The 24,465-nt window shown below is 51.4% G+C and overlaps 1 protein-coding gene, 1 long non-coding RNA gene and 1 pseudogene across 8 annotated transcripts in view; 2 read left to right on the top strand and 1 right to left on the bottom strand.

Moving 5' to 3' along the window:
* Nucleotides 1-599: 599 nt before the first annotated feature.
* On the top strand, nt 600-2,867 carry LOC135364428 (uncharacterized). Its single transcript, XR_010411519.1, has 3 exons — nt 600-704; nt 803-977; nt 2,731-2,867. It is a non-coding gene; the product is annotated as an uncharacterized LOC135364428 (long non-coding RNA).
* POU6F1 (POU class 6 homeobox 1) overlaps nt 1,932-24,465 on the bottom strand; it is a 66,395-nt gene continuing 43,861 nt past the window's right edge. For 3 of the 7 annotated variants that reach the window (XM_064591233.1, XM_064591232.1, XM_045873423.3), the window contains 10 exons: nt 19,991-20,084; nt 17,826-18,021; nt 13,546-13,667; nt 12,475-12,700; nt 11,693-11,949; nt 10,863-10,991; nt 10,029-10,232; nt 6,918-7,059; nt 6,196-6,364; nt 1,932-5,158 (listed from right to left, as the gene is read on the bottom strand). In XM_064591233.1, the coding sequence (XP_064447303.1) occupies nt 4,813-5,158; nt 6,196-6,364; nt 6,918-7,059; nt 10,029-10,232; nt 10,863-10,991; nt 11,693-11,949; nt 12,475-12,700; nt 13,546-13,667; nt 17,826-18,021; nt 19,991-20,038 (1,839 nt within the window). In that variant the 5' untranslated portion in view covers nt 20,039-20,084 and the 3' untranslated portion in view covers nt 1,932-4,812. Of the gene's footprint in view, nt 5,159-6,195; nt 6,365-6,917; nt 7,060-10,028; nt 10,233-10,862; nt 10,992-11,692; nt 11,950-12,474; nt 12,701-13,545; nt 13,668-13,917; nt 13,938-17,825; nt 18,022-19,990; nt 20,085-24,465 lie in introns of those variants that run through there. The other 4 variants (XM_064591236.1, XM_064591234.1, XM_064591235.1 and 1 more) reach the window with 4 other exon arrangements.
* On the top strand, nt 21,572-22,261 carry LOC123843743 (swi5-dependent recombination DNA repair protein 1 homolog; annotated as a pseudogene).

The following is a 24,465-nucleotide window of genomic DNA, read 5'->3' as shown; positions in this document are numbered from 1 at the left end:
TGTGCCACTGCGCCAGGGCCCCAAGCTCCATGAACACTGAAGCTCCTTTGTTCTGGACCTTGCCATATGTATTTCTTCATAGGGCTGTTGATTTGTATCCCTTAATAACCTTTGTAATAAAGCAGTAATCTAGCGAGTAAATGGGTTTCCCTGAGTTCTGTGAGCCATTCTAGTAAATTAATCTAGAACCCAAAGAGGGGGTCATGGGAACCTCTAATGTATAGCCAGTTGGTCAGAAGTGTAGGTAACAACCTATCCTCACAATTAGCATCCTGTTGGAAGGGGACCGTTGGAGCCTGCAATTTGTAGCTGGTCAATCAGAAGCACAGGTAAGAACTTGGGCGTGTGATGGTATCAGAAGTGGAGGGTGGTCTTGTGGGACTGAGCCTTTTACCTGTGGAATCTGATGCTATCTTCAGGTAGATATTGTCAGAACTGAACTGAATTCGTGGATACCTTGTTGGTGTCTGAGCATTGCTTATTGGTGTGGGGAAGCCTCCACACACACGTCAGAATTGAGTCCAGAAACCCAAAAGAACATCTCAGACCTGGGAATAGAAATTGCAGTCCTCCACAAAACCACCCCTCTTCGTTTCAGGCTGTCCTGGGCCAAACGCCAGGAACCACATTCAACTGGTTTGAGCCAGAGAGATCAGCTTCTACCAACTCTTCTGGTGGGAGCTGCTGGGAGCTGCATTTCTCAGGTCAGGACCAGTTGCTGCCCAGATTCCATTCACTCCCACATATCACAGTCTAAACCCTGCATAGCTAAGCAGAATCCTCTATACCTGCTTTCTCCCAGGAGTGTGATGTCAGGAACTCAGCTCTCATTATTTCCTTGAAGGAGAGGACAGGAAACGCATTCAGTCATCTATCTGATGTTCATCAAGCACCTACTGTGTGCCCCTGGCCTGGGTACTGAGGAGTCCCAGCCTAGTGTGGACAGCTAATATTAGGGTTGTGACATCTATGCAGAGGTAAGCGCTGGCTTCTATTTGACTTTTCTGCCCCATTATTTCAGAGTGCTATAAAGCTCCTTGGATCCCTAAGCCCTACATCAGAATGTTGGACACCTTTTGTCCCTTGGGCAGAGGTGGAGTGGTAGAGCAAGATCTAGAATCCAGCACAGGGCCTGGCTCAGGGATGTTGATTGGGTGGAATCAGAGGTGATGCCTTGCTCTCACCAGTTTAGATGATGGAGCCCAGACCTTATCAATACCAGATAGGTGGAAGGGGGAGGAGGGGGGGTGCAGGGGTGCATGGCATGAACCCAACTCCTAGGAAGTAGACAGGTAAAGAGAGGGGCCCATATTGCAGTCATGCTCTCCCTGCTCTAAGCCCAAGTGCCAGGTCTGCCCCTAACATTTGTAGGCCTAAGGAAGAGCACAAATGAAGATCCACTTACCACACAGCTAAATTTGTATCAAGTCTAAGTTAACTGTGAATGATCTAGCCTTGTGTCATGATAAGCATACCTTCATAATAACCTGAAGTTCTGTGTTAGAATGTTCCGCAGCCTTGGTCCCCAGCCTACAGTCTGTCTTCTCTTCCCCCCTGGCACACCCACCTCACACGGCAAAGGGCTTTGTGGGTATTTATAAACACTCCAGCTTGTATGTCCAAGCTCCATCCACTCAGCTCTCTGACAAATATCTGACCCGGAGGAGAGGTCAGAAAGTGGGCTTTGCAGGGAATTCTGAGGTCCTGGAAGGAGAAAGGGCACATCCTCTTGACCCTGCATTCCGTGGGGAGGATCCTGGCTGGAGGGTCACGGCAGGGCTTTCTGAAGTGAGAGGCCAGGGCACTAACGCTCGCCCTCCTGCAATGGGGTTTTCCAGGCTACAAGCTCTGATGGCAGACGTAGCTCCCTGGTAATTGTCTGGCTTCTCCCTATCAGCTCCTGAGAGGCGAAGGATCAACAAGCAGACCCGTACAAAAGAAAAATACTGTTTATTCCACACAACTACATCAAGTGCTTCATCCCCATTCTTCCCTCCCCAGCCCTCAGCAGGCTTTGCCCCTTGTGGGGGGACAGTCAGAACCTGTGTCAGAGCCTGGCCTAGGAGACAGAAAGGAAATCTAGGCATAGGAAGGTGAGTGGGTCCAAGGGCACAAGAACGTCAGGGTTTCTCTCATTCCAGATTCAAGTGTGTTCCTCAATCCGCTTGGCCAAATTCTTCCCTGGGCCCCCACTAGATAAAATGCCGTGGATAGGGCAGGGTCAAAGACCCCAGCTGATTCACTGGGCCACAGAAAGTTTTGGTCTTTCTTTCATTTAAAACAAAAACAAACACCACCACACGCAGACAGTGAAATCATTTCTGCCCTTTCTCCTGCCTAAGCTCTGGCTCTGTCCGGAAAGGTGCTTTCAAAACAAAAGTTATATAAACTCCCTTCAGAGCCTGGTGCTACCAGAAACAAAGCAGAAAACCCACCTCGGGTACAGATAGCTGCTCCCCGAGGGTCCGACATGGGAGAGCAGGAACAGAGACAGCAAGCCGGTGAGCTCTGCCCTGGGCCATTTCAGGGATACTCTGCACCCCCCTGCCTGGGGAATTCAGCCTGCAAAAATCCTGTTCCTCGGAAAGACCTACCCATCCTTCCTGGAGAGGAGAAAATGGTTTCATTCTAGCCCAGCCTCGGGAAGACAGATTTAGAAAAGGGAGGAGCTGAGAAAGCATGGCCAGGCCTAATTTAGACCAGAACTTCATTATCTTTTTCCTTTCGCAGACCAGGACAGATGGGTTCCTCCTGCATCTCCAGGGCCACGGCCACACCCTGGATTATATGCTACTCCCAGGGCTCCAGCTGTGACCCACTTGTCTTTCCCAAAAAAGAAAGCATATCTGAACGCAAGTGTTTGAGGGTGAAAACCTGTCTCTCTCTGATTTATTGAAGGGTAAGTCACTGAATCCTTTGCCAACCCCAGTACTTTAACTCTTCTTACTAAAAACTTGCTTAGCACGCCTCTCCCAAGCCAGTTCGTCTCATGCAGACAGGGTGGATAACCCTAAACTGGAGTGTGACGCCTCCCCCCGGGAGACATATTCTCTCCTGGGAGGCCGGGGCAGGCAAGGTGCCTGCCTGCTTCCTCATTCTCACCACACTCGGGAAGGTTTGGTTGGTCTGAACGTAGCGGGGCAGAGGGGTGTGTGTGTGTGTGTGTGTGTGTGGCAATTTGACACACAATTGTCCTCTCACACTCTGGCAATGTAGGGCCTGCCAGGGACCAGTCGTAGGCAGGAAATGACAGCAAGCCAGAGGAAGCTAGACCAGGAGGTGGCTCTGCCACAGTGACCAGTGGGGGTGGGGATGGGCCCTCGCCTCACAGCCACTTCATCGGGGTATATCTTGTGAGGTGTGGAGCTGGGCGGCTGCTATGGACCTGGCTCTGTGACTTGTGCCCCTTTAGGGACAGTCTCCTGGGTTCATCTAAGCCAACCTCTTAGTGCTCTCCTGACCTCCCAGAGTGATATACTGAGTTCCAGGGGCTGTCCAGCCACCGTGAGGCTGGGAAACTCACTTAGCAGCTTGGGTGAGATGCCAGCCCTTAACGTGCCATAGCTGTCCTTTCTACAGGTGACACCCATCCTGCCTCAGGGGTCTTCTTGACTGGGGGCGGAGAGGGGGAGCGAGGATTGTTTGCACAAACACGTGATCTAAGACTTTGGACAAAATAAGATTTCTCCTCCAGTATCCAAGGCTCAAAGTCTCAAAGAAAATTAAGAGTTAAGTCACCTTCTGCAAGAGACCTTCCTGGGCTGCCACCAGTCCTTTCTGGATGTTGGCCTTTTCCCCGGGCCCTTGCTGTTTGGTTTAGTGTTTCATTTGCCCCTTCTGAGAAGGCCCGGCACTGGGTTGGGGGTGGGTGGGAGGACAAGAGAAAGAGAGAGTCAGCATTCCTTCCCTCATTTTTCTCCAGGGTGCTGCGAGAGCTTGGGCAATGGGATTTTCCAGGCTGCCAGTTCTTTATCCCTCACTGTTTAGTGGAGACAGCCATGGGCAGAGATTAGATTAAAATCTGGGAGGACGGGCTTATTTACTGAGTTCCCAACGTGCTGTACACCCAGGTCAACTCCAGGACAGCTAGAGTTCAGAGCTGCTTCCTTCCACCATGGATTACAAATGAAAAGGTTCTGCTTTAGTGCAATTTCCCCCCAAAAGGAATCAGGAAGAAGTGGGAAAGGAGATCACGTGTTCTGGCCCCAGGGCTGCGGGAACCTTCTGACCTTGAAGGCAAGGCAGACACTGAGCCTGACCTTCTGAGCAGCTCATCACACTTTTCAGAATTGTGCCTCTTGGGTCCTTTGCGGGGGCAGGGGGGGGGGCAGGCAGTGTGCCTGCAGGCAAAGGGTGGGAGGTGAGGCCGCAGTCCCTGCCACACTTACACACAGGAGCAAAGGGGAAGAGAGGGCCAGAGAGAATGCCATCAAAAACAAGAGCTAATGGCCAGGGGTCCTTCGGGGGCTGTGGTAGCCCTGCCCCAAGGACGGGGGGGTGTCTGGTTCCCAACCAGAATTCACCCTTCGAAAACCACATTAGCAAAGTGCTTCTTTAAGTGAGGGAGGGGTCCCTCGGCATGACCGGCCCGAGCCTGCAGCTCTCCGGTGGGCCCCTCTGCCCTCCCCATGCTGTGAGATACGTGGAGGAGAGGAGGGAGGCAGCGGACACACATGCACACGGTGGAGTCTCAAGACCCAGGACAAGCACAGCTGCACGCCACACTGTGACAGGTGCTGTCACGGCGGTGGCTGCAGCCAGGTGCCAAGGGAGAAGTACAAAGTGCTGGAACGCAGGGCTGGGGGCTGAGCCCTAAGGGATCTGAAAGACATTCAGCTTGCTGGTGTTCTTGAGCGTCTGGCGCCGATTGCAGAACCAGACCCGCACCACCTCCCGGTCATAGTTGAGCTCCTTAGCAATCTCAGTGATCTCCTGGCCTGTGGGCAGTGGGTTCTTCTCAAAGTAGGCATTCAGGGCCTCTATGGCCTGGGGGGTGAAGGAGGTGCGGCGTTTGCGTTTCTTGGAGGGCTCACCTCCCACAAACTCCATCAGGTTCTGCTGCCCTTCCTGGTTCCGGAGTTCGGCTTCATTCAGCCACTTTTCCAGCACTGGCTTCAGCTTCTGGGCACTCTTGGGCGTGATGTCCAGCTTCTCGAACCTGTGGGTGACCCGAGCCCAGGGAAGGGACGGTGAGAATGTCTTATTCCTCACACTGGAGTGTGAGTACACTCCGCAAGGGGCCGCTCCTCTCAGGCCTGGTGACATTGGACTAAATGTTCCCCTCACCACCCCCACCAAGACCACCCTGGCCCAGCCAAGCCCGGACTCCTCAGACTGTCCTGCATCCCAGGTCATACCAGGGAGACCACTCCCATGGCCTCAGTTCAGTGGTGCAAGGATAACAGTGCAACTGCTGTATGAACAGCTCTTCCAGAACGTTCACACCCAAGTAAGTGAGGTCCTCTGAGGAGTTGTCTAGAGAGGCTTTCAGAGATGGCACATGGATGTCACGAGTGCACCTCTCCAGTCAGCCCCACAGCAGCCTCACCAAGTCAGACAACTCTTTCTGACCAAGCCCAGACGGGACTGCGGAACTGCCAACATGGAGCCTGCTCTAACAGTCACTCTCGTCGGATCCAGGGAGTCGGCAGGCACCTTTTGGCCATCCCTGAGCCATGGGCTCGTTCTGGTTTGAAACCCTCTGCCCTCCTTTGATGATGGCGCCAGAACCAGTTTGAACACTGCACGCAGAAAAATCAGCTCCATCCCTTTATAGTCATGCCTTGGAGGAGGGGGAGATGGGGGCATAACCGGGGAGGGGGGGGCAGCGGGGGTCGTGGTTGAGAGCCAAGTCAGTACCGAAGGTCCCGCTTTGGGGACCAACTTCATAAGCTGTACTCCTTTTTCTGTGGGGTTCCTGAATGGATTAGGGTCTTGGGTTCCCTGAATGGATTAGGGTCTTGGGTTCCCCCCACCAAAAGACCACATAAATGCTCAGGATTGGAAGATAAACTACAGAAGGCCCTCAGATGGACTGCATCAGTCTTTGGCTACTCTAGGTGTTCATGTCGATCCTTAGAACAGCCTTCCTGGTCTAGAAGGAGGCAGGAGCAAGGGACAATATGGAAAGGAGCCATGCACCTGGGTCCCAGTGAGTGCCCAGGGACATCAGGTGCCTGAGCAGGACTTACTCACCTGCAGATAGCTGACTGGCTGTAGGCTGGGCCCTCCGTGGCAGTCAGAGCCTGACCCACCTGAGTCTGCGTGAGGCCCAGGGACAGCCGTCGGATCTTAAAGTTCTTGGCAAACTCCCGGATCTCTTCCAAGTTGATTCCGTCCTCATCCAGACTTGGGGTATGTGGCTCTAGGCCAGAGGAAGGGACCAGGGGTGAGTGTGTAAGACAGATGATATCACTGCTTATCTAGCTTATTGGCCTGGCCTGGTAAAGTAGTGAGGGATGAGGACATTTGACAAAAGGCCCACGCACCCTTACTGTCCTCTTCGCCCCTATTCCCAAAGCAAACAAGCCTTGCAGGAAAGGAGCCTGGACTAACTGTCGGGAAGTAGGGGTCTGTTTTCAAGTTCTTCTAGCTCTAATGGCCGACCCTCCCCCATTCTCCCTACTCCTAGCCCCAAGCACACCTTAGCCATCCACATTCCTCAGATACTGGGTGAGAGACCAAAGGAGAGACAGCCAATGGGTTGGCTTCTAAAGAAGCAGCCTCCACTATCATCATGCCTAGAATCCAGCTCAGCAGGAATGGGAATTAGAGAGCCAATCCCTGGTGTCAGGCCTTTGCCCTTCCCCTTTGGACTCTAGAAAGTTTATTAAGGAAAGCAGCATCTAAAGGCGCTGGGGTATTTGAATAAATGCCTCCTCTCCTCTTCTCTACAATCTTCTCCAGGAGCCACTTACTGGATACCAACTGGCTGACAGTAGGGGTCTCAGAGCAGGTGATTGGAATGGGAGCAGAGGCAGATGGCTTGGCCGCTGGGGCTGGGCTGGTGATGACCACCGCAGGCTGGGGCACGGCTGGCGTGGGCTGGATGGGCTGTACCTATGAAAAGAGAGTCCATGAGTCCCCACTGCCCACCTGCCTGGCTTAGGGGCTTGCAGTCCCTGCAAGGTCCAGAGGCAGGGCAAAATGGGCATGAAATCCTCACCCACCTGGCACACTCCTACCTATGCGCCATCACAAAGCGAGACTTACAAGCTACTTATTAGCACCCACCTAACAATCATGACCAAGTTGGAGCCTCTTAGGCACCTGTGACAAGGCAGGTTAGAGGCTCAGAAAGTTTCAGTACAACTTGGTCAAAGCCCCAACAAGTATCCACCCTTGAGATAACTGCTCTCAAATCTTTTCCCTCAGAGCAGAAACCGAAACCTGATTCTAGGGCCTCCCAGGCCCCAAATGTCCATCAATAAGGAACTGGCAAGTGATTCCTGGGACTTCCCTACAGTGAGATTCTATGCAGCTATTAAAAAGAGTACAGTAAATCTCTTGAATACTGACATGCAAAGAGCTCTGGGTCACAGTGCTAAGTGGAAAAAAAGGTAAAGTGAAAACAGTTTTTAGAGAATAATTCCTATTAAAAATACGTATGGGGATGGGTTAGCCCGGTGATGGGTATTAAAGAGGGCACGTACTGCATGGAGCACTGGGTGTTATGCACAAACAATGAATCATGGAACACTACATCAGAAACTAATGATGTCATGTATGGTGATTAACATAATAAAAGAAAGAAAAAAGAAAAAAAATACATATGGGGGCGCCTGGTGGCTCAGTCATTAAGCATCCACCTTCGGCTCAGGTCATGATCCCAGGGTCCTGGGATCGAGCCCTGCATCAGGCTCCCTGCTCTGTGGGAAGCCTGCTTCTCCCTCTCCCACTCCCCCTGCTTGTGTTCCCTCTCTTCGCTGTGTCTCTCTCTGTCAAATTAATAAATAAAATCTTAAAAAAAAATTACATATGAGTTTCCAGGAAAAAAGTCTGGAGGCATATAAAGCAAGTTGTCAACAGAAGTCATCTCTGGAGGTGGAATTTTACTTTTTTCCATTAACATACTATTGGAATTTTTATGAAAATCATTTATCATATTTATCATCAAGAGAAACTATAAATATATGACATTAGTATTTTTTGTATGATTTTTTTTTAATAAACTCTACCCCCAACATGGGGCTAGAACTCATGACCCCGAGATCAAGAGTCGCATGTTCTACTGACTGAGCCAGCCAGGTGCCCCCAGTATGATTTTTTTTTTCTTAAAGCTTCCTGGAAAGTGTAGATTTCTCTAGGATGGGTCCTATTCCCTGGATTCTACCTCTTGGTAGCTCTCAAGTCCATTCCCCTCTTCATCACCAGAACCTTATTAGCCTTTAGTCAGGGCTCCTCATTTCTTGCTAGAACTGTTTCTCGGCTGCCTCCTAACAGGTGACAAGGACTCAAGTCTTGCCACGGTTCAGTTCTTAGCTCCACCTGGATAAGAGCTAATTTTTTTTTTTTTAAGATTTTATTTATTTATTTTAGAGAGAGAGAATGAGAGACAGAGAGCATGAGAGGGAGGAGGGTCAGAGGGAGAAGCAGACTCCCTGCTAAGCAGGGACCCCGATGCGGGACTCGATCCCGGGACTCCAGGATCATGACCTGAGCCGAAGGCAGTCGCTTAACCAACTGAGCCACCCAGGCGCCCTAATTTTTTTTTTTTTTAAGTAGGTTCCATGCCCAGTGTGGAGCTCAACGTGGGGCTTGAACTCACAACGCTGAGGTCAAGACCTGAGCTGAAACCAAGAGTCAGATGCTTAACCAACTATGCCACCCAGGCACCAACCGCCCCCCCCCCCCGGGTAATTTCTTTTTAATACACATCTAGCCACTTCCCTGCTAAAAGCCCTTCCATGACTCCCCACTACATAATAACAGTGATAAAATAAAAGCTCCATTTTTCCAGTGCTTCCCATGTACCAGAGTGTTAACTGTCTTATGTGTAATATATCCGTTAACATTCATAACCTTCTGAATTGGTACTCTGATAATCTCCATGTTACAGAGGAGGCTACGGGGTTATTCACAAAGCTTGGAAACAGCACAATACATTTGAGGGCCACGGCCTCAACATCACCTGAGAACTTGCTAGAAATGCAAACTCTTGGGCTCCACTCCAACCCTACTGAATAAGAACTCCGGGGGTGGGGGGAATGTGTGTGTGTGTGTGTGTGCGTGCTCGCGCGGGGAATCTGCATTCCAATAAGGGGTGGTCCTGACACGCACTCAAGTTTGGGAACCCCTGCTCTGGCACATTATCATTCCTGCAATTACGTAAAGGTAGGCCCACTCTCCCATCCAACTCATCCCTTTAGATGAGTTCACCGACCCTTCTCTATGAGGCCTTGCTGAACTCCCCGGTCTGTTGGGAGCTCCCTTCTCTGGGTCCCCACAGCACCTTCTCAGGTCCCTATCATAGTCCTTGTCACGCTGGCTTGCAGTGTCTCCAGCACTGGGCTACCTAAGGCTAGGGAGGGCATCTTACTCGTCTCTAGATCTTCAGCACCTGGGACATAGTAGGCACTCAAAAACTGCTCCTGGAATGAACAAATAAAGCAATAATCAAAGCCACAGTGCAGAGTGAAGGGGTGAAGTGGGAGGAGGTACAGAATAAACTTCTGGGGCTCTGCCGGTGGTCTGTTCACCTTGGAGCTAATCAAGGCTCAGTTTACTCTGACCACCTCCCTGGCCTTCTCAGCACACCACTAGCCTCTGAGGGCACAGAGACGTGTTTTTGGGTGTGTGTGGGTAGGGGTGGGGGGGGTGCTCCTTCCCTGGACAGAGTATGTGGGGACTCGCTTGGGCCTTCTACCCTGGGCTTTCCCCTCACTTTGGAGAGGTGCTCTGTTTCCTGGGGACTTCAGAAGATAATCTTGTCCTGCCCTGCAGTCTTGAGGGAGGCAGCCCATTCCAGACAGCCCTGCCTGCCGCCCACCCCCCACAATCCTGCCCTCGCCCCAACCCAGCCCTTGTACCTCACTCTTAGCAGGGGACTCAGGCGTGCTTGCCTTCCGGACAGCCACGGGCGGAGGCAGGGGGCTGCTGGCCAGGGTTGCAATCACCTGGCCCTGGGCATTCAACAACAGCTGGGGCGTCACAGCCTGGACCTGCAGGCTCTGGGCTGGTGCTGGGGCTGCCACGCTAGCCGAGTTCACTACCCACGGAAGGGCTCCAATAACCTGCGAGGAAACAACGCAGGGACCCCGGGTGTGAGGCCAGTGTCCAGTCCTGCCCCCAACCCAAAGCCCCACACTGGCAGGGGAAGGGACTTAAATCATTGCACCCTTCTGGAGCTCAGTTTCCTCATCAGTAAAGACAAGGATTCATCCTCTAGGAGCTGTTTCCTTTGTTCGCTCTCCAGAACTGTGGTGGGGCAGGAGTAGGTCTGCACGTGAGTCACACGGCCCTGGATGCGAATCCCTGCCCTGCCTCATTTTATCGGGTGGCTTAATTTCTCTGGACTTCAGCCTTCTCCCCTGTAAAAGGGGAATGCAAATCTCCCCCTAGTAGGCCTGTACTCCAAGTGAGGTGAGGTAATGTACGAGAAAGCACCTAACGCAGAGCCAGGCCACGAGGTGGGTGCTCCCCAAATGAAAGCCCCCGGCTAGAGTGAGCACCTAGAGGGCGGGGTGGGGGCTATGCCCCTGTCTGGGCTCAGCATCAGCACAGAGCTGCCACACGAGGGACAGGGACAGCAGCCTGACGCCCTGTTGGAGTTTCTTTGACCGTTAGCCCGTATCCTGACCCCCCAGGCAGCTTCTCCACCACCCCACCCCCCCCACCCCTCAGCCCTGCCTTTGACCACTTGCCTGTCCCTGAGCGTTGGTGAGGATCTGACTGCTGATCCCCGGCATGCTGGGAATGGCGTTGGCAATGACCGGAGTGGTAGTGAGGGAACCTAGGATCTGGGTCTGTCCCCCGAGGGAAGCGGCACTGATCTGTGGGTGGAGAAAGAGCCCTGCTCAGAGGTCGAGGGGCAAGAAAGAGCCCTAGGCAGAGAGGAGAAGGCTGAGGGCCGGGGGTGGGGTGTGTGGGGGGGGGCAGGGTTGGGGAGATACAGGTGCTGGGCAGATGTGAATGTGGGCTGCAGGCCCAGGTCCAGCTGAAGAGTATCCAGGGCCGGGGGCTGCAGGGGCCTGGCAGGGAAGGGTGGGGCCGCCGCCGTGGAAGGGTCACTCTGGCTAATCTCTCAGGCCAGGCCCGGGAGGACAGAAAGTCCAGACTGGAGGGGCCGGTGATTCTAGTCGCACCTAACAGCTCCCCTGGCAAGCCGGGAGCCACACGGGACAGACACTGGCGTGGGGGCGTGAGCCTCCAGCTCCACCCGAGTTACAGCTCACAAGTGTGCAATCCCCAGACACCATCCCACCCTCCAAGGCCGATCCAGTGGTTCAGGTTCTGGAGAATTTGCCCAGCCCTCTTGGCGGAGGCTGTCTGCTCTCGTCTGGGACGGATGGGCTGGCAGATGCAAGGAGAAGGCCTCAGAGGGGGGCCATCTCTGCTGATGTGTTGGAAAAAAGAGCCGTATGCGGGGGGCTGGTCCTCCACCGCCTTCCTCCCCTGTGGGAAGGGCCAGTTCCACCCTTGGCCCAAGATTCGGTCCATCCCCGGTGAGCCCCGGGTGAGGGCAGCGGCTTACAATTCCTGGGCTCAGCGCGAAGCCCGCGGGCTGGACGGTGATCTGTGGGGGGGTGTCCACCGGCTTGGGCGTGGGGGCAGTAGCGGTGGCAGCAGTGGGCTGCGGGACAATGGCAGGCGCGGTCTGCAGCAGCGGCTGGGGCTGGAACAGCGGCTGGGGCTGGGCTGCTGGCCGGGGCTGGCTGGGCGAGGAGGCCTGTGCCGGCGACGGGACAGCTTGTACGGGGGTCGGGAGGGCGGCGTTCAGCACAGCGGCTGCTATGGAGCAAGGCAGAGACAGGGGTGCTCAAACGCCCAGCCGCGGCCCCCCGAGCAGCTCCAATCCCAGGGGATCTGGCACAGGCAGGAGAGGGGGTTGGGGCAGCGGGGCAGAGGGGACAGGCAGCCGTGATTCCCTTGATCCTTGCAGGGGCAGCACAGGGCAACATCTCTCATCCCCCCCCCTTGGGCCTGGAGATGTGGAGGCTCAAAACCAGAAGCTGAATCTTCTTGCAGTCCTTCTCAGGAGGCTGGTCGTGGGGTGCACTCTGGCGTGGGGGGAGAGGGGCAGTCTCAGTTGGCTGGAGTAGGAGAGGCCTGCTGGGCCAGCACCGTGTCATGGCCTAGAGTCCCGAGGTGGAACAGCAGCTCTGTGGCGGGGTGCCTGGGACACCGGATCCAGACTCCAGGGCTGTGGCCCTGCCGGGCCGCGGGTTCTGAGTCCAACATGGCAAGCGCGCGTGCAGGGACAGTAGCATAGGGTGGTGGGGGGCCTGCTGCCGTCCTGGGGAGAGTTGCCGTTACCTTGCAGACCGGCTAAAGGTGGCTTGAAAATTCCCCCCGTGGGAGAAGCAGCTGTCAGTCCTGGGAGGGCGGCCACGGTTGCTGTAGGAATTGTCCACACGGCCAGCCCCTGCTGACCAGCCACTTGACCTGCAATACTGATGGGGATAAGAAGAGGTTGAGTAACTGCCCCTGCTGGAACCATAACTCCTGTCAGAACTGTGGCTAAGTTTTCCTGAGTCAAGACCTGCAAAAGCAAACAAGATTTCAAAAAGAAAAGAAAAAATAAAAAAATCAACATTGATAGCGCAAACACCGGGTCTCTCGGACCCAGTCGAGCACAAACAAAGCATTCTGAGGGCGGTGTGGGGGGGGGGGCGGGGGGAGGCCACATGAGGGTGGGGAAGAGACAAGCCCTAGCCGGAGGCCCAACCCTGAGGGGGTGCCTGGACCTGACGAGCCTGCCTTCAGAGAAGCTGCCCCTCTTGGAGACAGGGCCTGGCCCTGCTCACAGCACAGCCAAGGGGAAGCAGGGGCAGGGGCTGGTGGCACCACATGGTCGAGGGCCTACAGAGGCCTCTGGGCAGCTCTGATGGAGGCTACTCCGCTGCCGGATGCCTGGCAGATCTGTGCCAGGAGCGAAGGGCCAGAGGGAGCGCAGCAACTGCTGGGGGATAGGCAGGCAGCTTCTCATTGCCCTGGGGCTGCCCCCTGGCTCTAAATGAGGACTCTGAACAATCCATTAACTCTGCCAGGCATCCACTGGAGGGGCTAACAAGGGCATCCCCTCATTTAGTCATGGGATAAACAGAGACACCTGTGGCACGAAAGAGTTAATGTTCTCCCTACCTACAGTCCTCGCTGGACCCAGGGATACGACTTGGCAAGCACACATCTGATCTTCCCAGTGGGCCTGATCTGGGGTAGGGGAGAGGCCAGGGGTGCCTAGTAGGGGGGCGTCCCTCCTCCAAGCCGCAGCCCCTTCCCTGTTCTTCCCGTGAAATTCCCAGGTCCCACGGCCAGCCCACGTTGGCTGTCCCACGCTTTGCTCCTGCCCAGGGCCCTCTGCTCAGCTCCGCGGGGGGCCCTTACCTGGGGGGCAGCCTGTACAGATAATGGAGCCAGGGTCTGCGAGGCCTGAGGCTGGCTGGGGGCTTGGCTGAAGGTGGCAACAGCAGGGGCAGGGCTCGGAGGGATCCCCGGCAGAGACTTCACTTCACGTGGCATGGAGAGAAAGGACAAGCAGTGAGCCTGGTACGCGCGGAGGGGTCACCGGAGGACAGCAGCTTGTTGCAGCCTGAGGGGGCAACTCTCAGCCTCACACTCTGTTTCTGCATAACCCAAGGCCAATCACTGGCCTTCCCTGGCCCCGGGGAGACTGCTTCCCCCAGTGCTGCCGGTCGTGAGAACAGGAGGCTGGGGAGCCCTGGGCCAGACCTGCAAGGTAGGCTACCCTCCTCCCACCTCTAGTTGAAGAAAATGCAGGCCTGTGCGCAGCTGGCTCTCAGTCTCTCACTTCCCGGCTCCGCAGGACACGGTGACCTATCACATCATCAGTAGAAGGGCCTGAAGTGAACGTGTGGCAGCAAGGGAAGGAGCTAGAACCGATGGGAGCAACTTCCCTTGGCTCATCCGGCAGCGGAATCATTGTTCACGCTACCTGCAGGCTTCTTTTTGGATGCAGGTGCTGGCCTGGGGCAAAGCTCCGAGGATTCCTGTAGGGGGAAGTCCTTGAAGTGGCAGCCCTGAAAACTGGACTCTGGAACCCAGGGGCACTCCAGGCTGGGCAGAGTTTCTCTGCCAGTGCCTAAGGGCTGAGGTCCAGAAGAGGAGCTTCGCTGAGCTTCTAAAGGAACCTCCTGTGAACCGGAGTTTTTCACCCATGTTACAGCTTCCGACTTAGTCAGGTATTGGGGACCCCACCAGGAAACCTTTTCAAAGCTACACAACCATGAGGAGAGGGGTTATTATTTAATACATGGTGAGACCACGGATGGGGTGATGGAGGTTAGACCAGATTGGTGGCCTCTTAATACTGGCTGGGCATAGATTTCCAGGCCCGAATCTAGGCCTCCTGAATGGGAATGGCCGGGAGTGGAGGCCAGCAACCTCTCCTCTCCCTCTACTTTCTTTTAAGCTCGCTTGTGATACAGCACGCAGCCACAGTGGGAACCACTGAATCAGATAACCTTCCAACCCTGCGTTCCCAGCCTGTTTTAATCTGGAAAGGCAGCAATTTAACTCAGGACTGTAATGTTCACAGTATATAAGGACAAAAAATCCAATTGTTTAAGGAATTAAAGAGACAAACAGGCAACAACTAAAGCCTTCTAAAATTCAAACAGGGGGCGCCTGGGTGGCTCAGTCATTGGGCGTCTGTCTTCGACTCAGGTCATGATCCTGGGGTCCTGGGATCAAGCCCCACATAGGGCTCCCTGCTCAGCGGAGAGCCTGCTTCTCCCTCTCCCACTCCCCCTGCTTGTGTTCCCTCTCTCGCTGTCTCTCTCTGTCAAATAAATAAATAAAATCTTAATAAAAAAATAAAATAAAATTCAAACAGAAAACAAAATGGCAGGTTCATCTCCACCGTGGAAGGGAAATGCAGTTCTAACTACCGAAAAAAATCAGAGAACATAAGGATACTCTGAATCTATGAAAATTTATTTATTTGTTTTTTAAAGATTTTATTTATTTATTTGACAGAAAGAGACATAGCGAGAGAGGGGACACAAGCAGGGGGAGTGGGAGAGGGAGAAGCAAGCTTGCTGCTGAGCAGGGAGCCCGAAGCGGGGCTTGATCCCAGGACCCTGGGATCATGACCTGAGCCGAAGGCAGACGCTTAACGACTGAGCCACCCAGGCACCCCTGAATCTATGAAAATTTAAAAAAGATTTTGCTTGACAAAATTTTATGAAATTTAAAAAAAGGAAAGTGGGAAAATGGGAATGTGATGAACACGAATGAGAAAAGCTTACCATCTAAAGAAAGGACATATTCATTTTATTAGGATTTATTTCCAAAGTAGGACCCAGGGTCCAAGGATTTGCCTAACATTTAGGGCTTTTGTCCCTTCCTGCAAGACTGCTTTTCAGAGACTGAACCAATTCACAGAACAGTCAATAATGTTCCTATTTCTCCAAAGTGCCACCCAATTTAGGTTTTGTCACTGTTTATTTTTCTGGCTTAACAGGCATGTGGTACCTTATAGCCAATTACTTGTCCTCTCATTGACAGATTTTGTATTTTTCATGTAATGACTTCCTCCTATGTACACAATTGACTTCTCTTCAAAAGGAATTCGAGTGGACAATACCTCAAAGGAAAAAACAAATTTTCAAAGGACCAGTACAAAGGCACTCAAAGCACTACGGATTATGACAGTGAAAAACCAGACAGTCTGACAATAGCCAAACCCAGACTCAGGTGTGTGAATCTATGGCAATAAAGGAAATGGGCCTATGAATAATATGGTGGTAAGTGTCCTATTACAGTCTACGCTTGGTGGCCACAACTATAAAGATACATACTGTGACAAGGACTGGGTAGTAATTTAGAGTGATATAAATCACTCGAGCTTTTTCATCCTGAAAAAGTTTCCCGTTACTTAGTTTTGTTTGAAGAGGAAACTCTTCGTAATATTGCGTACCTAGAAAGATTGCAAGGCCACAGTCTCAGTTGGCAGCTTCTTAGGAGGTACATCGAAATGCCTCCCTTACCTTCTTGATGATAACTAGAATTTCCCTTCCAGGGAATAGGACTTTCGTGAAAGGCTTAAATATACAAACCTCTGGAAGATGATGTACACTACCATAAACACTCATGCTAAGGTGTAAATAGTTGATTTAGGATCCATTTCCGAGAGCAGGTTTGGACAAGGAACAGAATTAAGGCACCAGAAGAAATGAGATATGGAAGACAGATTAAAGAGTAAAAAGAGATGGGGTGCCTGGGCGGCTCAGTCGGTTAAGCGTCCGACTCTTGATTTCGGCTCAGGTCACCATCTCAGGGTCCTGAGATCGAGCCCCACATTGGGCTCCTTGCTGAGCATGATCCGGTTTAAGATTCTCTCTCCCACCTCTCCACCTCCCTCTCTTAAAAAAAAAAAAAAAAAAAGAGTAAAAAGGGAAATGAGGATAAACCTGGGATACCTCCCAAATTTCCTGAAAAGGGGCCTCATCCCCATCATGGAAAGGAATGAGAAGGGGGGCCAGATGTAACATCCTTGTCTCGGCTGCCTGCTCTCCAGGGCACGGCCCCCACAGGAGTAGGCTGATGCCCTCCCTAGCTTCAACACAGAGCAGAGCATTTCCAGGCTAGGGGAGAACGGTCATGTCTCTTGCCATTCCTTTATTCAAAAGGAGAAAAAATGACCCGGGGTTACTAGGGTCCCAAATGAATCTGCACACTGATTTGTGGGTAGAGCAAGGGATACGGCAAGGGAGCCTTGCCGTTTTCTTTTTCCCTAAAGCCTCTCCTCATTTGCTCTCTTCTTGGCTCCTCCTCTGGGCCCACCCCCATCAGCCCAGATCTCCAATCTAGGGAAGGGAAGATAAGCAGTAGCCTAGCGGAGATGAATCGTGGCGTTCTGGGGGGACTGACTAGGGAGGTCCCAGGTTTCCAGCAAAAGATGTCTACTCTGCAAGGTATCAGTGAGCAAAGTCCAGGAGAGGGTGCCGCACAGCCAGAGAGCCATGCCTGACACCAGTCCCAGCCTCTAGGACAGCCCCGGTTGTATCACAGCTATACTGCAGGGTAATTAGGAGAGACCGTGTGGGTGGATTATCTCTCTCCATTCCCCGTACAGGAGAATCAAACTCTTGCCCTAAAGTGTCTTTAGAGGGCAGCACAAATAAGACCAGCTGGCGTGACTCACAGCAGCCCAGCTGGGAGTAAGGAGCTCAGATTCTATAAGGTTCCACCTAACCCACACCCTTAGTCCAGGGTAGGTAACATGCCCTGCTACCCCCAGCTGCTGGGACCTCCCAGATCCACCACCAAAGGTACTGAGTTGGAAGGGCTGTCAGGATCCTAAAGGTCTAGTCTTTTCTGCATTGGGCCTGAGGGTCTGGCTGAGACCTGGAGGTGAATTCAATCCCCTCAACTGAGCCTTGCCTCTCTCTGCCCACCACACCATGACCCATCCCAGTTTAGGTGTGGAAGTGATTGAAACCAGATCTAGAGTTCCAGGGACAAGGAGGGCAGGACAGCCTTAGCAGCTGAGCAGGATAGCTGTGGCCAGAGGCTGTCCACTGGACAGGAAGACAGCAAGACCCTGAGGCCACCGAGGCCCCAGGGATTCATGCTGGCTCTCCAAGGAGCCAGAGAAAGGGACTCAGGTGGTGCAATGCCAGATGGGACTGATGGCCTCGTACCAGTTGCCTCTGCAGAGGAGTCTGGGTTGTCTGGCCCGGCTTCACCAGCAGGTTCACTAGCTTCGCCAGGGTCTCTGCTCTGGGAGCCCTCAGCAGCCACACCCTCCAGCCCTTTGCCCTCCTCCTCGGCAGAGATCTGGGCGTCCACTCCAACTTCCAGCACACGGATGGTCTCGTGGCCTGACATCACGATGACCTGCAAACAGAGCACAGGGGACTTCGCTGGTGCGGAGCGGCTGGTCTAGCCCTGGGGAGCGGAGCTCTGGGTTTGGCTGGGGGAGAGCGGAGAGCGCACTTCAAGACTTGGACCTCCTGCCTGAAGGCGGCGTGCTCTGTGGCAATTCCACAGCCTGGGGCAGGCTGCAGCTCCCTGATTCCAGGCAAGGAGCTTCGGAAAGGAACTGGGGGCCTGGTGACAGGGGAAGGGCTTGACATGTGCTGAAAAAAGCCCCACAGAGCCAAACCGCTTGGGGATATTTCTATTTGCCCCTCTTCTTGGACTCGGTTCAGGGAGTGGTAAGTGGCCTATCCCACAGCTTTGCCAGGGTGTCCTCTTAGCTGCTAGGATATTGGAGTGTGGTGATGGAGGCCCCTAACACGGTATCCACAGCCTAAGCTGGGCCAAGAAGCAAATCCCTCTTCACTTCTCTTGAAACCTTAGAGAGGGACGCCTAGGTGGCTCAGTCGTTAAGCGCCTGCCTTTGGCTCAGGTCATAATCTCAGGGTCCTGGGATCGAGCCCCGCATCGGGCTCCCTGCTCAGCAGGAAGCCTGCTTCTCCCTCTCCCACTCCCTCTGCTTGTGTTCCTTCTCTCGCTGTGTCTCTCTCTGTCAAATAAATAAATAAAATCTTTAAACACACACACACACACACACACACACAAAACCTTATAGAAGTTCCCTCAAAGATAAAGGGGTGGAAAATGCTCCACAATGTTGAGGAACTTTTTAAGCTCTTGATTCCTTTATTTCTAAAACCCTGGGGTAAAGGCCAAGATTCCCCTGCGAGCTAACTTCCTGAAACAAGGGTCAGGAATCCTGGACTGGAGCTTTGGACCCCGTGGGCCTGCAGGTCCAGTCGTGCCACCTGTGGGCATGCTCCAACCTGGAGGGGGGCTTCCACAGCCCAGTGGTGCAGGCAGCCCGCAGGCCTCCCTAGAACACTTGGTGGTCTTCTGCTCAAACAGCCAGCGCTCCTGCGCTCTTTACCTCCAGCACTTTGAATTGGGCCATTCAAGATTCCGGGACACTCTGTATATGCAAAAGCTCTGTCGGGCCTCCCCTGCACTTGGCCTGTACCCGAAGGCACTCCCACAACACAGTCCTGAGGCCTGAAAATTGAATCCAGCCAGAGACTGCCGGAAAAAGTGACAATGTAACCCATCAGGGAAGTATGAGTGAAATAAACTTCCAAAAGCAGGTCCCTTTCTGATGCAAACTTGACCTATGAGGGACTTCAGTCCAATTACATTTTAAGAGGTATTAGTCTTTTTTTCTTTTAAAAAATGATGTAATAAATACGTTCACTACAAAAAATTATAAAATATATATACGAAAAAAGAGAGTAAATTACGTGATGTCCAAATCTTTCCTTACATAAAAAAATATATTTTTGTATATGTTTTTAAATTTTTATTTATTTTTAAAAGTAAACTCTACCCCAGTGTGGGGCTTAAACTCACGACCTCAAAATCAAGAGTCACATGCACTACCAACCAAGCCAGCCATGTGCCCCATACATTTTTGTATATTTTAATTTCATTTTTTAAAGTCACAGCTTAGGGACGCCTGGGTGGCTCAGCCGGTTAAGCGTCTACCTTCGGCTCAGGTCATGATCTCAGGGTCCTGGCATGGAGTCCCACATGGGGCTCCCTGCTCAGCAGGGAGTCTGCTTTTCCCTCTGCCCCTTCCCCCCCCCAGCTCATGCCCTCTCTCTCTGTCTGAAATAAATAAATAAAATCTTAAAAGAAAAAAAAAAAGTCACAGCTTAAATCCCCCAACTCAGCCCCTGAGAAATCCTAGCTGGTAACTATAGCTGGATGAGTGAAGTGACCAAGAACTTTGGTAAGAAACAGATACTGACAGGCTCTGTGGAGTCTTCCTCCTGACCATACCCTGGGGTCCATGACCCTCACTCCCCCCGCCCCCTCCTGCCCTAGCATATACCTGCTCATTGACAGTCAGAGATGACTCTGGCCCGGCTCCAGGATCCATGGTCACTTGTCAGGGTGGGGTGGGGGCCGGTCCACACCTAGCACATCTGTGGGATGACATGGGACAGGAAAAGCAAAGGCTGATGTGACATAGTAATACAATTTCTATATCATCTCAAAAAGTCAGGAGGACAATGGTAGGAAGAGAGCGAATCTTAAGTTCTCTCAAATATCTGTAGAAGTAAGCAGGATTCTAAGGACTTTAAAACTAAAGTGTCTTGCCTTCCTACAGCATCCCAGGAGAACCTACACTCAGGAGGAACCAGGGTGACAAGAGGAAAGAGAAGGCCAAACATCTGTCCCTGGGAGTCCCCCAGTCTGCAGGGAGAGAGCAGACCCAGCTGAACCCAAGCTGACTTTGGCCTAGACCCTGAGAACCTCAGACACAGGAAAGGAGCACTCTGGCTAATCAGAGGGCTTTTTAGGGGAGGAGTCTGAGCAGACTTCCTGGAAAAGATGGTAAAGACAGGTATAAATTAAAACAGTAGTCCCCAACTTGAATATGCATGATCATCACCTAGAGCACTTATTAAAAATACAGACACCAGATTCCCCTGAACTCTGATTCAGCAGGGGGTCTCACAAAATCAGCTCTTAAGTGATTCTGTGGCAGTGGCCTAGCGACCCTCCTGGCCTTTAACACTGGAGGCAGGACAACCTCCAGATGGTCGAACAGCCAGCCAAAGGCAGGGAGAGGAAGTGGGAGGAGCCCTTGTAAAGAACAGATTGGCTGGCTGGAGCCACAAACAGTAGGGTCATAAGAAATAAAGGTATAAAGGGGACAAATAGGTTTAGATACTTACATAGCAAAGAAGGCAATTAACATTGACTTTGAGTGCCTCCAGTGCTAAGTGTTTATGTAACGTTTATTCGTGCTCATTACTCATGCCGGCTGGGGGGACGGGGGCATTATTACCACCACGGTGCAGATGAGGAAACTAAACTCAGAGAAGTGTTCTAGATTCCAGATTTTTCCCTTCCCCCTCTTTCAACCCTGGGGTGTTGATCGGTCTTCCTCATTTTATTTTATTAATTGAGGTAAAATTCACCACTGTAACCATTTTAAAGTGTCAAACTCAGTGGAATTTAATAGATTTACAATATTGTGCAACCATCACCACGATTTAGTTCCAGAACATTTTCATCATCCCCAAAGGAAACCCCCATTAGCTGTTACTCCCTTTCTCTGCCAGACCCAGCCTCTGGCAACCATTAATCTGCTTTTTTCTCTATGGATTCGTCTATTCTCCATATTTCATATAAATGGAATCATATGTCATGGAACACTACATCAAAAACTAATGATGTAATATATGGTGATTAACATAACATAATAATAATAAAAATAAATAAAATAAATGGAATCATACACTAAATGGCGTTTATGTCTGCCTTCTTTCACTTGGCAAAATGTTTTCAAGGTTTATCCCCGTTGTAGCATGTATCAACACTTTAATCCTTTTTATAGCTATGGAATAATGGATAATATTGGGTGGGCTTTCGGCACTCTCTGCGCCGGCTCAGGGAGAAGCAAAACTGAGATTTCATTTCCAAGATGGAAAGTGCGTCAAGCTCAGCTGAGACTTTACCGAGCACTCCCCAGGCCCGTGCTGATCCAGCACCTCCCCACACAAGCAGTTCAAGAGAAAAAACCTGTAAGGGCAACACCTAAACAATAAGGAAGGAAAACAAGATCTTCATTTAATCCCTGTTACAGCATAGTAAAATGTCTTAGAGAATGAAGACTATCAGAACTTTTCAAGGAAATCGGCATCTTCACCGGAAGAAAACTGTTTGGAATTTTAAGAACATTTTAAACACATAGATCGTGAATGTGAAGAAAGTACATATTCCATAAAATTATGTGAATCTACGCACTTGATCCTGGGTCGTGCAGTGGTCTCCAAAAATGATTTTGTGAATGAGGATTCCCAAACACGGATTAAATGAAGAACAAGCAAAACTGGTGAAGCAGGTCCAGGAAAAGGAAGACCTTCTTCGGGGACCAAAACTAGCATAATGTATAGACCGAAGAATGACTTGGGCCAGTTATGGGGTTGCTCGAAAAGAAGTGGAGAATCTGTAGTCAGCTGGTGCTTTATGAGGGGCAATCGGTTGCAATTGACAAGACTCAGTCAGCCTTGCTCAGTTGCTAGGCCACTATGGGTTAGATGACCGATTGCTATACTATAGCAGAAAGGAAGAAGAACTTACAGGTGTTTAATTCATAATTTTTCCCCCTAGGATTTCTTTGAAAATGATAACGTAATTAAAAGATATTTATACACTTTTTAAAGATACTAACACATTTTAAAGGGAAGATATAAACCATTAGGGCTTAGAGAAAGGTACCCTGACGACCATCAATGTAGAGGCACTCTACTAAACTAAATTATAGAATGAAAATTTAGTATTTTGAACAAATTTGCCAAAGAAGACGTGACATTTAAAGAAATGCGAAAAAAAATGTGATTAAAATAATTTGGACAATTCTGGAAGTCAGTTTTAATATATTGTTCTGTTTATTGTGGTAAGAACATTTACCGCGTATTTCCATCTGGATGGTCTAGTAGGCAATTAAACTCATATGTCCCGAAAAAAAAAAATCCTGTATGGATATACCACATTTTGTTTATCCATTCATCGGTGGATGGATGTTTGGGTTGTTTCTACCTTTTGGCTATGTGAATAGTGCTTCAGTGAATTTTTCTGCACACGTTTTTGTTTAAACACTTGTTTTCAATTCTTTGGCATATATACCTAAGAGTGTAATCGCTTTTTAGGGTCTTCACTCTTTGGCAGAATGTTTCCTGGCCAAGGAGGCAAGGAGAACCATGAGGTTCCTTCTCTCCCTTTCCTTCCCTAACCACCTAGAGTAGGGATGAAAAGAAGGGCAAGAAATTCAGGACACCTAGCAATTTGAAAAAAGAGTAAATAAGGCTTCCCTTTTCAGGTAGGACAAGGTGGGGCAGGAGGGGAAGAGGAATTTGCTGGAAGAGCTAGTAGGCATCATCCACCCTCACTGGGACTCTGGCCTCATTCCTGGGTGATGTCCTCCTCCAAATTTTGTACATGGGAGCCTTCTGTGAGTTTTGCCAAGAACCTGGCAATTTACCACCTGTGCTGGATGGGAGCTGGGATGAGCCATGATATTGGTTACATACAGAAGTCAATTAGCAAGCCATCTGCAAATTCAAATAAAAGGCAGAGACAAAATGGAGCAGAAAGGCGTGCAAAGTAAATCTGGGTCCATTATAGCTTGATACATACATTTCACAGGGCAAGAATTTTCCAGTTCCAAAGGCCTTTAGAAGGGAGGCATCAGTAGCTAGTCATTGTGGGCCAAGGGGCATCTGCTCGAGAGGAGCTTAAAGCCTGCTCCCAGTCTTGCCACCGGTTCCTTAGGGCCAGCCGTGGCCACTCACAGGGAGTGGTTAAGCAAGTGTTCACTTTGTGACTGTTATTCGGGGGATTCAAGCAGCAGAGAGGTTCAGGTAATTCTAACATCCCTTCTACCCTTGAAATTCCATGAGCTTATGTGGACCCGGGTCCTCAATGTTTAGTCCTCCGTGTCAAGGGAAAAGGCAGGCCTGGCTCGGAGCCTCTGGCCACGCAGGCGCACTCTGACCCGCCAACCAGGCTTCTGCCTAGCAGGAATGCAGGCAGAACAGAGGCAAATGCCTCCCTCATCTCAGACCCCAGGACTTACTGGTCTCCCTTCGTCTTGGCTTGAGATCGCTCCTATCAGAGATACGCACGTGACATAAACACCTCTCCAGTCTGTAGACATGCAGCATTCTGACTCTGAGCTCTGTTCTGTGCGTCTCCTGGCTCAGTATCTGTGCAGACTTTCTCCTGCAGCTGGTCCCAGCCCCTTGCCAGGAACTTTCCACATTTTTCAAGCCTAAGGCTGTGGTTTGGCCTCACTGACTAGACAGCCATCTTTAGTTTGCTTTTTGACCAGTTCCCCAATGACAGGGGTAAACGGCCCATTTGCACGGCCTCCTTTGAGCTCACGATGCCATGCCATGCCCACAGCCTGGCAGCCAGTGAGGAGAGATGATCTGCGGTCCGTTTTAAGAGAAGGGGCTCCTGTGATCACTCAGGCAGTAGAACTCCACACCATACACAGCACAGCGGAGCTGCTCTGGGTAAAGCTGGGATGGGAGCCAGAGCCCACCCAAAGCCTCCTCCTTGGTCTTCTTTCTCCAGTGAGATGAGTGAAAAACACCTGACTCGAACCTGGCAAAGCATCTCAGTTGGTTCCCAGACAGTTCATTTATCCCTCCCTTTCCTGGGCTAACATCTAAAAATACAGGTAACCCCGGGGAGAGAATGAACAGTGGGTGCTGAGGCATTTGCCCACAATCTGAAAATCCGGAGGTCTGGGGCCATCCAGGAGTTCCAGCAGAGGGGCCTGAGTTAGGG

Source organism: Mirounga angustirostris, unplaced genomic scaffold (assembly GCF_029215605.1).
Source record: "Mirounga angustirostris isolate CCGP_5_RB_7025 unplaced genomic scaffold, mMirAng1.0.hap1 SCAF_5, whole genome shotgun sequence".
Classification (NCBI taxonomy): Eukaryota; Metazoa; Chordata; class Mammalia; order Carnivora; family Phocidae; genus Mirounga; species Mirounga angustirostris.
Note: the sequence above shows the minus strand (reverse complement) of the source record. Positions and strands in the feature narration are given on the sequence as shown.